The sequence below is a fragment of the Dipodomys spectabilis genome, unplaced genomic scaffold (genome assembly GCF_019054845.1).
Source record: "Dipodomys spectabilis isolate Male_0828 unplaced genomic scaffold, ASM1905484v1 ptg000017l, whole genome shotgun sequence".
In the NCBI taxonomy this organism is placed as follows: domain Eukaryota; kingdom Metazoa; phylum Chordata; class Mammalia; order Rodentia; family Heteromyidae; genus Dipodomys; species Dipodomys spectabilis.
In genome coordinates this window covers 5,784,336-5,801,743 of record NW_024870694.1, presented here as the reverse complement: position 1 = coordinate 5,801,743, position 17,408 = coordinate 5,784,336, and the positions used below count along the sequence as shown (strand labels likewise).

Genomic DNA, 17,408 nt, shown 5'->3' with positions numbered 1-17,408 from the left:
TTTATTCAGCTATCTTGCTTGGCTGGTGCTCTACCACCTCCAAAATAGCTAGACTAGCGTTTTGCTGGTTGTTAGAGATGGAGTCTTACATAATTTCTGTCCTGGTTGGCTTCGAATTCCAATTCTCTGGATCTCAGCCTCCTGAGAGGTTTGTAGGTATGTGTTACCAATGCTTGGCTTGTCATGTAATTTCTTAAGTGAACTAACAATTCACCTTAAAGGTAAATTTCATTACTGGATGAAACACTCTCTATTTTGTTCCTTTATAAAATAAAGTCAAGCGCTGCTACAATAGGACCATTTGAAGAAAAAAATGAAGCTTCCTGGAGGACTTAGTGGGATTTTAGGCACACAGAATTTTTGCTGAAGGACACTCCAGCTTTAGCATGAACCTCAAAAAGTTGGATACTCTTTTGTTACTCTTTTGTGCGACGAATTTCTATGGCATCTTAATAAATATATCTTAATATAGATAAACTTTTCTGTCACCATGGCTTTCACTTACACTTGGTAAAATGTCTGTTGTAGATTATGAACAGTGAGAAGTATGATAGTTAGAAATTATGATAAAAAGAATTAAGATAGTAAGGTAGTAACTGGCAAGGCACCAGTGGATCACACCTGTAATCTAGCTACTCAGGAGGCTGAGATCTGAGGATTGCAGTTCAATGCTAGCCCGGGCAGCAAACTCTGTGAGACTCTTATTTCCTATTAACCACTAGAAAACCAGAAGTGGTGCTGTGAATCAAGTGGTATAGCACTTGCCTTGAGCTGTAGAGCTCAGGGACAGTGCCAGGCCCAGAGTTAAAGCCCCATGACATGAAAGAAAGAAAGAAAGAAAGAGAGAAAGAAAGAGAGGAAGAAAGAGAGAAACAGAGAGAAACAGAGAGAGAAGGAGAGAGAGAAAAGAAAGCGAGAAAGAGGAGAGAGAGAGAAAGAGGAGAGAGAAAGAGAAAGAGAGAAAGAGAGAAAGGAAAGAAGGAAGGAAGGAAGGAGGAAAGGAAGGAAGGAGGAAAGGAAGGAAGGAAGGAAAGTATAACTGTCAGATCTCATGCTAGCCTTATATATCTTTTAGGATTAGAATAGTACATTTTCTGGGATGACCCAAACCTACACTTGAAGATTTGATGTATTCAACTCTATGACCAAAAAGGGGTATTTTCTTAGGTGTCAGTGACTCACACCTGTAATCCTAGCCACTCAGGAGGCTCAGATCTGAGGATCAGGTTTGAAGTCAGCCCCCAGCAGAAAAGTCTCCGTGAGACTCTTATCTCCAATAAACTATTTAAAAAAAAGCCTGAACTGAAGCTGTGGCTCAAGTGGTAGAGTGCTCGCCTTGATCACAAAGGGGATCAAGTACAGCATACAGGCCCTGAGTTCAAGCCCCAGTACCGGCAAAAAAAGGGGAGGGGTATTTTCCTTAGGAAATTAAAGTTTTATGCCAGATAAATGGAGTTAACATTCTGTAAGAGTTTAATGTTAGCATAAAAGTTTAATGTTATCTTCTTGAAATGTGAATTTATACAAGGCACAAACTGCACAACATTATCTGTTAAGTGAAAAAGGACAGTACAGTGTTAAAAAAAAAGTGTTAACAATTTGTATAGTTTTTAGGATATTGCTTGTGTCTACAGACAGACTGTAAGTTCCATTTATATAATAAGTATGCTTCTCACTAATTTATTCTCAGTGGATAACATAATGTCTGACTGTAGAAACTAGAAATTTGTTGAGTAGTTGAGTAAATGACTAAATAATATGAAAACATGATGATACCACCCTGGAAGCTGAAAACATTGACTTTGAAGTTGTATTCTTTTTTTTTTTTTTGCAGTTGGATTCTTTTTCAGCTCACACTAGCTATTCTGTTGTTCATTATTTTCAAGAAATAATAGTCTGAACCTTCAACTCTGTATTACTTACAGTTGGGGTATAAGAGAAATTTAGGTCCACATAAAAACTAGAGCTATAAAATGAGGTATATATAAGATTCAGTTATATTTGAATATACCTACATCAATATTCTTACCCTTTTTTAAAAAAAAAAAGTGTTATTGTAAAGGTGATATATGCAGGGGTTACAATTAAGTCAGGTAATGAGTATATTTCTTTTTGAACAGTGTCACTCCTCCCTCAGTTTCTCCCAGTTTTCTGCTTCCCTCCCCCACCAAATTGTATAGCTCATTTACAACTTAGTGTCCAGTGAGTATTAACTGTTAAATTGCTTCACCTTTTGTCCCACCAATTTTGTGCTTAACAGATTTAACAAAGTATAAGATTCCCTCAATAGATATTATGAAGGAATAAAGGGCAATTTCATTATTCTCTCTTCTCTCCCTTTCTATGTCTCTCTTGATTGAATCTAGGGTCTTTCACATGCTAGGTAAATGCCTTACAACTGGCTATATTTGCAGGAGGGCAATGCTCCAGTTGCTTGGAGACTAAAAGCATTAACATCAGTTGGGACTTTGCTAGAAATGTTAACAAAAATCTTACACACTAACCCAGATCTGATGATTAGAATCTTTGGCACCCCACAGTCTGTGTTTAAATACTCTTCACTGGATGCTAATGCAGGCTTTAGTTACAAATAACACAAGAGGAAAAATGGAAATGGAAGTAGAAAGGCAAGTAACATTATACAGAAGTAGTCAAAACTTTCCTGCTTTGAAGCAATCTACTTGATTACATGCCAAGTCCTTTGAGGGCTACAGGCATGATGGAGGGACAGACTCTGATCATGAGATGCATGTATACGGTCATGTCATAAATGAAACTCCCTTCTACAACTAATTAATGCTAAGAAAAAATGTGGGAAAATATTTAAGAATTGCTCATCCAGAAAAATGTTCTGCATGTATAGTTTCTACATCCCACCAAGTCATCTCTAGTTTCTGTATAATATTACTCAAATTTATTTGACACTAATTAAGCATGCCTAATATAGTTGCAAAGTTGTCTATTTAAAAGCATTATATTCATACTTCTGATCTTAATTTTCTTTGGGGGCAAAAATTGCTTAGGATAAGTTGCTTAAAAGTTAAGTTTCAGAAAACCAAAACTACTAAGACATCTAAAATCATGAATATTGTACTACAAAAATTAAAATAAAGTAATAGTATGATACATTGAACTACCAGAAGCTTATAAAATACCACTCATCTTTTACCTGAAGTGGGAGACTTGCAGCGCTCAAGTTCCAGGGGGACTGGATTGTCATTCAGCTCAGTTAAACCTAAAAATACAACAACAAAATGAATGAGAGGCAAAGGGACAAGAAGAGATAAATCTTTCTAGTACTTACTAATTCCTTTTTCTTAATTTCTTCAAGTTTAAAAAGTCTCTTGTAACTGTGAATAACTTTATCATGCCTATACTATGTGACTTATTCCCAAAACTTGTTTAAATAAGTGATATAGGGAAAAACCAGAAGCAACAACTGACTGATAGAGGATAATTAAACAGGAGTGGTGGAAGGGTAAAATTTATTATTTTCACATGAACTATCTATTTTAACAATAGATACAATTTTAAAAATATGTTTATAAAAGACAAAATCTTAAAGAAAAAAGGTTTTAGTTTAAAATTTTATAGTCCAATTTAAATTTAAATTTATATTGTGTATTAATCAATCTGTCAAATAACGTTCAACTGTTATAAAACACTATAGCCCTTTTATGTGTAACATTTTATAAATTTCAATCCTCTTGCTTTCTAGATAAATATATAGGTAAGTTCAACAGATTCATTTATCTGTAATTCTCATTATCGGAAACTCTTCATTCCAATGATACTTGTAAAGTATCCTTCTTCATAGTTTTCTATACTTGAAGTCTCATATACTTTTTCTTTTGTAAATAAATATTTAGTTGGCACTTAAATACATGTCTCCATTCCCAGAAAACATTAGGGGGCTGTTATGAATGAACTAAAACTATCTTTTGTTTAATCTTTTTTGCTAATAAATTTTCTTTAGGTACAAAAACAATCATAGAATTGTGACGCAGCAAAGATCCACTATGATATATTAGAAAAATCCCAATATATTATAGGTGAGAAATAAGCACAAAACCAAGCCAATGACAGCTTAAATAAAACCCAGGATTCATAGTAAATTCACATGTTACTTACTAATTGGACTATGTCCTGAGAAATGTGCCATCAGTTGATTTTGTTATTGCATGAATAAAATGGAGTATGTTGGCCCAAATCTAGATGGAACAGCTTTACCCAAGTTGTATAGGCTATTGCTCCTCAGCTAAACTTATACAGCATGTTTACTATATACCACAGGGAATTTTGACTCATTGGTAAATGTTTGGGTTTCTAAGTATATGTAAACAGAGAGAAGATCAGTAAAGGTATGAGATGTTAGGAATTTTTCAGCTCTATTATAACCTGTGGGATTATCACTGTGTATGTGATATATTATTCATACAGCATGACTATTACATACTATATTATTTCATTCATAGAGCTCTGAGTACCAACTTCAGATCATGTAACCTACTCTTTCATTTAGTTTGAGAACTATCAATGCTCATCTCATATTTAAATTTTTACTTGTAATTATGACTTACAATTTTCACTAATATAATTATTCCTATTAATCTAGAAGTACACATTCATCAACTCAAAACGATTGTAAACATGTTCTTTACCCAAGAGATACAAATCAAACAGAAAAGGTATATAACTAAATAAGCAACAAGTATTCATCTATAGAGTCACTCAAATATAGTACTAAGATTATAGGCATTATCCCCCGGGGCCCAGCTCATATTTTTTTTTAATTTGTGTACTATTTTCTGAATTTGTTTTCCCTTATTCTTTCTCATTTCTACTGATTCTTGCTCAACATAGCCATAGTAATAGTAAAACAACTTCCATGTGTCAAGATACATGTGTCCTAACTTTAAATATTTTACAGTAATCATTACTCAGTCTTATATTTATTCAGAACAATCATTATTCCAAAATACACATTTTTCTGACTACAGAAATAATGCTTTGAAAAATAGGAAAATGTAAGATAAAAAATGTATCATAGAATATTCCCCTTTCGTCTTTGATTATTTTCAACCTACAATGGAGTTGCATGTTCACACGTTTCTATTTATGTCTATCTTAAAAATAATTTCCCCATCTCCTTAGAATTCATCAATCATTATAACAAAATATAATACTGTTGTGACAATATGCTTATACTGTGAAATATTTAGTCCTTTCATTCTTTAATATAATAAATAACTGAAAATCCTAGGCTTTTTTGTGTTTTGAGTATTTTTTCTATAGCATTTTTCTATATTGTGGGGTCTAAATGGGATACTATATTTTGTATTCTATCAGCAACTTATGGGTGATCTCAACACTAGTCACTATCAGTCTTTTTAAGTCTTCATTCTTCTAGTTATAGTAATTTACTATGATTTAAATTTAAATTTCCCTATAACTACTGATAGTTGCTTTTCATTTGCTTACTGTTTTTTGTGATGTTCCTATTCAAGTCTGACTATTTTTTTTTAAAACAATTAACTTCTTGTTATGCAGTTGAAGGAATTTTAACATATATTTCAGGCAAGAATCTTTTTTTCTTTTGGTGGTCCTGGGGCTTCAACTCTGGGTCTGGGCATTGTCCTTGAGCTCCTTTTGTTCAAGGCTAGCACTCTACCACTTAAGCCACGGTGCCTCTTTGGGCTTTTTCTGTGACTAGATGGATGTAAGAGTCTCACAGACTTTCCAATCCTTGGTAGATCAGTAGTTTTGACTTTAGCCACCGTAATTTTAATTGCCTTTCCTTAGTGGTGAATATTGTTGGGTATTTTTGTACATTTATTCATCTATCTTTTTTGTGAAATGAATATTAAAATATCTTGCTGTTTTTAAGTACATCAGTTTTATTAGCAAGTTTTGATTTTAATATGTTCTAGACACAGTTCTTTATCATATACATGATATACAGATATTTTTTCCAAGGCTTCAATCTTCATTCTTGTGTCTTTTGAAGGATAAGAAATTTTGCTTATGAAGACTGACTTTTCTAGATGTTGTTTATAGAACATGTTTTTGATATTGCAGAAAGCTTCACCTTACCCAAGGTTAAAAAATTTTCTTTGTTCTTTCTTTAGAATTATAGTTTTAGTTTTAAGTTTATACTACATTGTGATTTGTGTTTGTCTTTAATTTGGGTTTTTTTTCTTCACTACGATATCCATTTATTTGAAGACTATTTGTAGAAAAAATTTCTTTCTCTAGTTAATTGCAGACAGTTGCCCATATATATAGATCTATTTCTGGAGTTCATTTAGTTTTATTGAACTCTTTTTCTTTGGGAAAATAAACTGTGTTGGTGGGAACAGACACCATTGCACTTGTGTAATCCTTTTACATGGTTTTGAACCTGTTCCTGGGAGCTTACTCATATGTTACATATTGATAAGAACTTTGTTGAGGGAACTGTATTGTTAGAATTCTTTATGAATTACAGCATTGGTTTACTTTTATTTTCCTTTAAAAATATGTCTCCAATTTAACGACCGCATCTTCATAAAGGAGGCTTCTCCCCCGCTTTTGTAATTATCTATAATCTTGTATTGCATCATTGTGATGGTAGGATTAATTTGTTTTCCTCTAATCATATAAGATACAATTTTTAAAAATTATTTAAATCTGTGTCTTAAAAACTGTTGTTTCCTGATTTGTTGGGATTTAGGTTTGTTTTTGGTCATTTTAAGCAGGAAGTTAAATCTGGTTCTTCTGCCTCTTATTTGGAAGTGGCTTGAAACCTTTCGCTGGCTCCTTATTTTGTTCTTTACAAAAGTGGTTTGATTTTTAGATGTCCATTTATGTGTAACGTACATATTGATCAGATTCATCATTCTCTCCTCCATCTATCCTATCCCAACCCATCTCAAGTTTCCTGGTTAAGTTTTCATACAAGTACACTGAGTATTATAACAATACTTGCCTATTATTCATCTTTTTATTCATCTGTCCCCCTTCATTTAATCCCAACCTCATTCAGTGAAGACATGTTTCAGCTTCCTAATATTTTGTTGAATTGCCTGCTAATTGTCCAAAAGGGTAACACTATGGAATCTCCTATACATACACACTTTGTTCATGTATATGGACCTGTATTTTCAATTATGTTGATATTTTAGGTCTAGTTTCTACATATTAGAGTAAACAGGTGTCCTTTTTCTCTGAGTCTGTCTTACTTTATTTAATATCATTATTTTTCTCCAGGTCCTTCTATTTCACTGCTAATGACATAATATTATTCTTCCTGATGGATGAAAACATTGTATATTTATATATACCACACAGATTCTTAATCCATTTTTCAGTTGTAGGGTATTTGGATTTATTCCATAACTTGGTTATTGTAGATTATGTTTCAATGAACATAGATGTGCTTATTGTATCCTAATTTTCAATCTTTTAGACAAATTCCCAAAAGTGGTATAGCTGGATCATATAGTAGTTACATTTTTATATTTTTGAGAACTCTTCATATTGCCTTCCGTAGTGGTTGCACTAATTTACCTTTCCATCATCAGTGTATTATAGTTTCTTTTTCTCCCACATCCTTATCATTTGTTAGCCTCTTCTTACCTTGCAAAATTTCACTTAAATGTGTCCTTATTGGATAAACTTTTCCCTGACAATACTGAAAACATTCTGTCTCATTTTTATCTACCATAATATTGCTGCTTTTTCTCACTGTAATATTATATGTATTGATTTTATTTATCTTTATAATGACTGTAAGTGGAAGATAACCATCATAAATTGTTTCAACTTATCATTCTTCACTTAATGTCTAAAAAAGTTCAGCCACAGTAGTTGTTAAAAATATTCTCTGAATAAATGGATTTTCACTATTTGTTATTTACCATATCTTTGCTAACTTTTTGTCTTGAGGCCTTCTTTTTTATACATAGTTTTTCTGTTTTTTATTTTTTACCATTTTTTAAAATGTAATTTGCCCCCTTTGCTAGTTCTCTTCTACTTTCCTTTTTTTCCAATCAAAAATTTGTGTATTCATTCCTAAGACTGGAAAAAAAAAAACTCAGTAAAAGTGGAAAAATATCACAGATAGATGTGAAACACTTCAAAGAACCTACTATTGCATTAACTAGAAATTTACATGGAAGCATGTTTTTCTGACAATGCTCTGTCTTAAGTCTACTATCCAAATTTCTTTGACTCAAGTGTTACAAAATATGTTTATAAGTAGGCAATTTCTGTCATCACAATCAGAGCACTGAGCATTGGGGTAATTGACTAAGTTTTATTAGATCTAGATCTTCCATACTGCAGATATGATGCTAAAAGTTATTTAGTCTCTTTGTTTAGTTTCATGCTAGAATTAAAAATATGTGATATTAAAGTGATATTTTATAAGTATTAACCTAGAAAAGCTTCATACTCCAAGTCAGGTAGGGATTATGGTTTTTATTCTTATATAAGAGAAGAAAAACCCCAAATGATTAAATGTATAAGTAGTTAATAAGTTGAAAAAATAGAACTAGTTTTCAATCTTCTGACATAGACCAGCTGTTTTTTTTTTTCTCAAAGCATTTCACTGCTTCTACAAACAATGATCTGTAAAATATGGAAAATAAAGTGTCTTGGAAAGAGCTTAAGAAACTATTGGAATTAAGGTGTTTTTCCTAAATGAAGACTTCATGTTCAAAATAAAATGTGACAAAAATTAAAGAGCAAAATTTATTTAACAGAATAAAAGTATAACAAAAACATTTTCAGAAATATGGAACTGGTGTTGTGGCTCAAGTGGCAGAGCGCTACCCTTGAGGTGAAACTTTGGGACAGTACCCAAGCCCAGAGTTCAAGCCCCACAACCGACAAAATTTTTTTTTCAGAGATAAAAGAACCTTTAGGGAACACTTTTTGTCTAATCTCATTTTAAACACACATATAATATAATGTTTTCATATCGGTTCACTGTTTAATATTATTTCATTGATAATGGGTAAAAATTGAGAGAGGAGGAAAAAGTGATTTCTGATTACCAAAATTAGTAAAATAAAATAAATAAAATAAAATTAGTAAAATACAATGTTCTGGAAAATGTTCTATCTCTCTGTGTGTACTCACATAGCCAACACATACGTACAATGCAGAGGGGTTCGACATTAAGAAAGATAAACTGGGATTAAGAGGTTCTCCAGATTATTTGTAGGAAAGGTTCTCTCTGTAAAACCTTTACATGGTTATAGAGCATAGGTATAAAATAATAATACAGAGCAAAGATTAGCAAACTCCTTATGTAAAAACCAAGAAAGTATTTTTGGCCTTATGAGTCAACGTTTATTGTAACACTCAATTCTGTCATTATAATATAAAGGCAGTCATTGAAAATATGTACATGAATTTGTGCAGCTGTATTCCAATAAAACTATCATAGAAAATGAAATTATTATAAGATGATGCTAAGTGAAATGAACTCCAGGTTATGGAAACAAGAAGTTTTTCTTTGTTGTTGTTGTTTTTAATGTATTATGCATTTTTTCTTTTTTCCCCCTATGGTTTATCCCTTGTTATCACTGTATTTGATTGGCACCTTGTGTATTATATATATGTTTATCTGAATTAGGGAAGTAAAAAGGAACAACAAAATGGGGAGACAAAGGACAAAGGGCAAACCAATGCAACAGCGATACTCACAAGACAACATATTGGCAATGAACTTTACCACTTGAGAGGATACATTGTGGGAGAGGGAAAGTGGGAAAAAAATGAGGTAGGGGGAAACAATGTTTGACAAGAAATGTACTCACTACCTTACGTATGTAACTGTAACCACTCTGTACATCACCTTGACAATAAAATTAAAATTTTTTAAAAAAGAAAATGAGATTACATGTAACATTTGAATGTTAAGAAATATCTTAGTAGCTAATAAATTTTAGGAGCAGAAGAAGTCAAGATGGACATTACTGTTCTCACATAGGCACTCAGAGCAGAGACTGGTGAAAAGTACCCCAAAAGAGAGGCACTACTAGAGTATAAAGCTAGAGAATATAAGCAAAACTAAGTCAGCAGCTAGTCACTCCCAGAAAGAAGTGTTAAGGACTTCACAGAAACTGACTTTCTTAAGCTACAGACACAAACCAATAAACTTTTAGATTTTATAACTGGCCTTATTCTATTAGTATCTATGCAGTAAGTCTGAAGAAATATAGGTCACAAGAAATATATATATATATATATATATATATATATGAGTATTTATGTATACAATGTACAAATACATGTATATTTTACATAACTATAAAGCCATCTTCTATAAAGGTCAGCAATCTGAATATTATATATTTGTTAACATAATATAAATATTTAAATGTCAAAAATATTTACCCATTTTAACACTAATATCATCTACTCCTGTAGTCTCACACACACACACTTATTTTCCACACTTACTGCACCAGCTTTTAGAATTGTCTGTTCCACTTATCTTCAACTCTATATTTGCTACCAAAGGAAATATTATTCACTATTTTTTGTGGCTTAAATCTTTATTTCACAAAATCAATACCTCAAATCACTAACTATAGAAATATAGTTTGGATGTTCTGTTTTGATAAGAAGGTATTAAGGATTATAAATATTTTGTTGTCTCCAAGAAATATAAGCAAACGGTGTGGCACTTGTTACATCAATCTATAAAATGGCCCAAAGTAGAAGATTCTCTGAATTTGAAAACATTCAAGTATTAATATATTGAACCAAGTTTATTATTTGCAAGGAAATCACAGAGCTTCTTACTTAAAACAAAAGACAGTGACTCTTCATTCTCTTGCCCATGTAATTGTAACCCCTCTGTACGGTATTTTCACCAAAAAAAAAGACAGTGATTCGTGGACTAATCAGACCTACTTAAGTATGGCTTAAAAGAAATATTGAAACAAAGGATACGTGTGAATGGGTATATGACAATAATGATTCAAAATATACATACAGTTTTTAAATTAAAATTATCAGGTTGCATTTTCATAACAAAACAAAAATGTGCATGCATGCTGAATGTGTTTTAAGGAAAACACATTATGGAGCACTGACATACAGACTTAACTCAAGCACTATGACTTAGAATGCTAATAGCCTAACCTTTATAGAACTTACTCTGATAGGAAGTACGGATCCGTTTCGTTAAATCAGGATAAAAGTTAGACAGGCCACGCATGCAAAAGTTGTCTTTGGAACATGCCAGAACACCAGCATCAGCAGCAGGCATAAGAAAGAGAGAAAAATAATCTAAAGTGAAAGGAAGTGATATCATACCAGAATCTAGAACAGCCAAAATGAAGGAATAGCAGCAAGATCAGGTAACCAAATTAGAGGAGATATTAAAAATAAATCAACTAGAAAGTAAGAGGTGAGAGATGGATGATGAGAATGCAGTTGCCATTTTATTTAGTCAAATATATAAATTGATGGAATATTTTTCTTATGGATAGTTTACTTATTTATATTAATAATAGGCAAAATTAGTTTGTTAATTTCAAAATAATTTTCTATAATCCTTCAGAAATTAAAAAGAAAGGTGGGGGACATTAGTGTTTAATTTTCTTATAACATTGGGGACATTAGTGTTAATTTTTTGTAGAATAACTGCACTCAGGATAGTTAACTTGTATATTAAAAATAGAAATTGTATCCCTGTTTTAAAGTCATCAATATTCTAAGCTGTAGATCACACATTCTGTTTATACCTGTAATCCCAGCCACTTGGGAGATGAAAATTGGGAGGATCACCGTTTGAGGTCAACTTGGGCTAAAAAGTTAGAACATCATCTGAAAAAGTGAATTGGCATGGTGGTGCATTTCTGTATTCCCAGATATGAAGGAGATACATAGGTGGAAGGATCACAGTCTAAGGGTGGCTTCAGGCCGAAGTGAGGAATCCTGCATGAAATAACTAAATAACTAAAGCCAAAGGGCTGGGGACAGGTCTCAACTGATGAAGTGCTTACCTAGCAACTGCAAGCTCTTAATTTCAAATCCCAGTAATGAAAAAAAATAAGTTGTGATTGTAATTGTTAAGGATTACCAACTTTGAATTGAATGTTTTATTTTTTGAAACATTCACTTTCTCACCCCAGTCTAGATATCTAGTTAGTAACTTAGATGCTATCAGAAGGTGTGCTACTTTTCTGACAAGAAGTACATTCAACACTGTAATCTCTCCCTATACTAGAAGCTCTGGACTTTCAAAATTCAATTTTATTTTGTCCTAGTTATGAGGGAATATTATTTATATATATGCGCAATTTCTCTTATTCTAATTTTCTTTCAAAAGCTAGTAGTAGTAGAGGCAGAACAACATCCAGCACTCCTAAAACATTGTTAAAAGTTGACATGCCTAATGAAATCCCAACAGGTTTCAAAGGAGAAACTTGTCAACCTGAAAAGACTGCAAACTTGAAATTTAGACAGTATAACAAATTTAATTACTCCAAAATGAAAATTCATTTATTTTCATTCTAATGTTAAATTGGACACACTTATTATTTGGAAAATATCACATCAAATTTTAAGTTATTATAAAAATCTGTTCATGAGAATATTTAGTAAAGGTTTTCAATACACAGTTTATTATTTTAAATATACCAAAGTGCAAATTTTAAAAAATATTTAAGTAACACATTAGTCTATAGAAGCATTCCCATCTGTAACCCTTTGCCTATTTTTTTTATCAACTAGACTATCAGTGGAAAAAAAATGTAACATCCTATAGAAGCATTCCCATCTGTAACCCTTTGCCTATTTTTTTAATCAACTAGATTATCAGTGGACAAAAATATAACATCTTGGTGGTGTTTATAAAGCCAACTATTTGTATAGACACTAAAATTATAGTAAAATTTTAGATAATCCAGCATATCAAAGTTTGGTATTATCTATTAAGTAACTGAAAGCTTAATTTATTTTATAGCTAAATAAAATTAATTGTCCTGCCAAAAAAGCAATCTTCATAGTACTTAAATATGTTAATAAATACTATTTATTGTGTTTATAAAAATACTTCTAAAAAAGTCACCGACTGTGAAGACAAGGTGACAGTACAATGTGAAGTTAAATATTAAAAGTAGCAAAAGACTTTACTCCTAACAGGGCATGATATATTAGAAGAAAGTTAACCTGTTTAACACAAGCACTGTAAGCAGCTTTTTCAACCAGAAAACCCTAATTTTACAAATGAACTTTAGTCACTTTCAATGCCCAGTCAAAGATTTTCAGTTTCTGCCCAGTTCATCTTACTTACTTATAATTCATTTTACTTGTAATTTACTTACAACTCATTTACTTATTTATAATTCATTTTACTTATAGTAATATGTCATGCTGAGTTAATACTACCATGCATTCAGATAATATCACAGAAAACTCATAAATCTGAAAGGAAAAGAAATGATTTTGTTCATAAAAGATTTTGTTCAGAAAAGATTTTGTTCATAACCCATTTTCTCCTACCTGCAATGAACTGCTTATTCTTTCGAGGAGACCTTGGTTGCCTCTGGTAGAGGTCACTTGATCTGTACAGGTCAATGGTTCCCATGCTTAACAGTACTGTCTTCTGTATAAAATCCACCACAACCAATCCATTGCAGTTTCCAAATGCAACTCTGAGAGAGAAAAATTCACAACTAAAATGTATCACAAGCTTGATTATTTTTTTACTGTCAAATATAACATAACTGCAAATACTGTCTAGGATTGGGGATGTTGGGCAGTGAATATTTTAAAGTAAAAAAAGAAGCCTTTGTCTTTACATAAGATAGGCTCATAGTATAATAACTACTTATTGAAAAAACTTGGGTTGAACTGAAAGAACATGTCATTAGCAGTTTTATCATTTAGGTACTGATTATACAACCCAATCTTCAACTTGGTCTTTTTTTTTTAACCAAAGAAAATGACACAAAGCCAGGTGCCGGTGGCTTACACCTATAATCCTAGCTACTCAGGAGGTTGAGATCTGAGGATTGCAGTTCAAAGCCAGCCCAGGTAGGAAAGTCCGTGAGACTCTTATCTCCAATTAACCACCAGAAAACCAGAAGTGGCACTGTGGCTCAAGTGGTAGAGCACTAGTCTAGCAAAAGAGCTCAGGAAGAGTATCAAGGCCTTGAGTGCAAGACCACACCAACCAGAAAAAAAAAAGATACAAAATGTTTTTGCTATGCAAAAGACGCATAGGTCAAGAAATGTCACACTTTGATACAAATGCCTAAATATGTAATCAAGTACCTTTTCAAATAACTATAAATAAGGAAATCTTTCCCAGCAAGATACCCAGAGGCTATTGCGGGCTTGGCGAAGACAATGGTGACAAATAGTGTTATCAATATGATGATGGTTTTGAAGATAAGCACAACCCAGAAATTAAGGAAGCTTTCATCCTCAGATTTTCAGGTAAATGTGAGATTCCAGGTATTATATGACAACATCTGTGTCCCAACAAGTTCATGAAAGTGTGATACTGGAACTGAAGCTTCAATGGAGACCCAATAAAAACAAAGATGCCAAGAATATGAAATTCCTGCTATGGAAAGCTGAAGGGCAGAACACAAGGCCAGCCTGACAGGATGGCTATGTGGAAAGTAAATAGAAAATCAAAAAGGTTGCCCAAGCCTTTGAGAGTCCAACTTTCTCTAGTGTGGCAAGCTAGAGCCATGGAATTTACTGTTTTCTTACTAGGTTTACGCCTTTTTTTTTTTTTTTTTTGCTGGTTGTGGGGCCTGAACTCTGGGCCTGGGCACTGTCCCTCAGCTCTTCAGCTCAAGGCTAGTGCCCTACCACTTGAGCCACAGCACCACTTCTGGCTTTTTCTGCTTATGTAGTGCTGAGGAATCGAACCCAGGGCCTCATGCATGCAAGGCAAGCACTCTACCACTGAGCCACCTTCCTAGCCCCTAGGTTTAGTCTTATTCTGGTTCAATTCTTCCTTATTATGCCCTATTACTCACTTTTGGAATGGGAATGATTATTATGTGCTATTGTATCTTGGACATATGTAACTTGTCATTTTTTTTGTTTGTTTATAGGGTCTCACAGCAGAGTTTTGAAAGAAACTTTGGACTTGGGACATTTTTTTTTTCTTTTCCCCTCCCTCCCTTACTCCCTCCCTCCCTCTCTTTCCTTCCTCCCTCTCTTCCATCCCTCCCTCCCTCTCTCCCTCCCTTCTTCCCTCCCTTCCTTCCTTCCTTCCCTCCATCCCTCTTTCCTTTCCTTCCTTTCCTTCTTTCTTTCCTTCATTCTTTTTGACAGTCCTAGAGCTTGAACTCAGGACCTAGGCACTGTTTCTGAACCTATTTGTGCTTAGGTCTGGCACTCTACCACTTGAGCCACAGTGCCATTTCCAGTTTTTTCTGAGTAGTTTACTTTCCTCCCTGGGCTGGCTTGGAACCATGATCCTCAGATCTCAGTCTCCTGAGTAGCTAGGCTTACAGATGTGAGCCACTAGTGCCTGGGTAAGGATTGGAAAACTTGAGCAATCCTGCAGCAGTTAAGACTTTTGGAGCTCTTAGAAATGTACTTAATATATTTTGCATTGTGAGATTGATATGAAGCTTTGTGGTACATGGGGAAGAACACTATAGATTGGATCTAGAAAGCTCCTTTATAAGTCCCCAATTTGGTGCTATTGGGAGTTGGTGGAAACTTTAAGAGATAGGGTCTCATGGAAGGTTTTAGGTCACTGAGGGTGTACCTATGAGGGAAACAGGATACCACTTCTTTCTTTTTTTCATTTCTTGGTCATTTTGAGGTGAACTGCTTAGCTCCACTAGGTATTTCTTGCTACGCTTCATGCTCAATTGATAGGAACGAATAGCTATAAACTGAAACCTTTAAAATTATAGACCAAAAAAATCTTTCTTCCCTTAAGTTACCTCAGGAATTTGGTAAGCACAAAAAATGAAAAGCCAACCAACTCACGTATATGTCACAAATTGAATGAGTATTTCTGGAGTAGAAACAACTGATATTGTTCATTTGGTTATTCATACAGGTTTTCAGGAACAAACATGTATAGTGTCTTCACTAGTTATTATCATCTCACATAATGAAAAAAATGAGAACTATGGTCCCAGGGGGCCTACTCTTCCAGCTGACAGCAGAGCTTTGTGCCACCTACATGAGGCTGGTTTTGTAGGAATGCAGAATGCAAGAGGTGCAGGGTCATGAAGATGCCCACCTATTTTTCAAAGGACATCCTCAGAGGCCAGGCAACATGTAGCAGTGTTAGAATGCCTATAGGGAACCCATGTTATAGATTCTCAGTTCCAGATAGATTGAAGTACATACAGTTCAGAACAGGCAAAAGAAAATCCAAGGCTCAATAGGAATGGCCACCATGCTTTTCTCTGTCCATAGGCTCAGCAGAAGCACAACATATTGTCTAGCAATACTCCCATTAGGCAAAAGTGGCTTTTGGTCAAATATGGCCTCAAGATTATCTGAGGTAGTGAACGCATACAGGACTCAAGGGTATATGAATATGTTGAAGCATCCTCAGGGCCCTCTAGAAGTCATGATGAAGGAGCCTGACTTAATTTCCCTACAGAGTTCTTGAGAAAATGATAAATGAAACTATGGAAATGACGCAGAAGATTCAGTGGAGACAGAGAGAAGTTCAAGATGCCAAGAGTTTAGAACATCTGAGGAGAGAAGCTGACTATAGCTGGGTACTGGTGGCTAATGTCTATAATCCTAACTAGTCAAGAGACTTGAAACCAGCCAAGGCAGAAAGTTCATGAAACCCTTCTCAACCCATAGCTGGGTCCACTGGCATGTGCTTATTATCTAAAGCTACACAAGAGGCTAAGATTGCTAGAATCAAGGTACCAGGCCCATCTATGCAGAAGAATCCATGAGACCCCCATCTTCATAGAAGGACACTAGACATGGTGACACACACCTGTGGTCCCAGCAACAATAAAAATGTCTAAAGTAAGAGATCAGGTCTCAGGCATGCTTCTGAGCAGAAGTGAGAGTCTACCCTAAAAATAACCAGTATAAAATAGGGTTGGAAGCATGGCTCAGTGGTAGAGTGCCAGCTTAGCAAGCTTGAAATCCTAAGTTCAAACCCCTTAAAGGCCCCTTTCCCCCAAAAAAACCATAGAAATATTGTGGGTAGGTAACATCAGGTAGAACCTCAAGTTATAATGTTAATGTCTCAATTTGAAAAACACAGAAATGTACTAGAGCAAATTGGCACATATACAATCCAATGTAACAAAATATGTAAGGATAATTAGGACTATATTCAACATGTTCAAGGAAATGAAAAACAAGAATAATAATTTTAGAAGAGAGTAAGAATCTTTTAAAGGACTAAATGGTGGTAGAGAATAAAAAAATTTAAAATTGAACTC

At 33.8% G+C, this 17,408-nt stretch overlaps 1 protein-coding gene across 6 annotated transcripts in view; it reads right to left on the bottom strand.

The window, feature by feature from the left end:
- Nucleotides 1-17,408, bottom strand: part of Stxbp5l (syntaxin binding protein 5L) — a 179,963-nt gene that overhangs the window by 42,896 nt on the left and 119,659 nt on the right. For 3 of the 6 annotated variants that reach the window (XM_042668305.1, XM_042668311.1, XM_042668317.1), the window contains exons 19-21: nt 13,507-13,658; nt 11,155-11,226; nt 3,170-3,235 (exon numbers count right to left, since the gene is read on the bottom strand). In XM_042668305.1, the coding sequence (XP_042524239.1) occupies nt 3,170-3,235; nt 11,155-11,226; nt 13,507-13,658 (290 nt within the window). The remainder of the gene's footprint in view (nt 1-3,169; nt 3,236-11,154; nt 11,227-13,506; nt 13,659-17,408) is intronic. The other 3 variants (XM_042668310.1, XM_042668313.1, XM_042668314.1) reach the window with 1 other exon arrangement.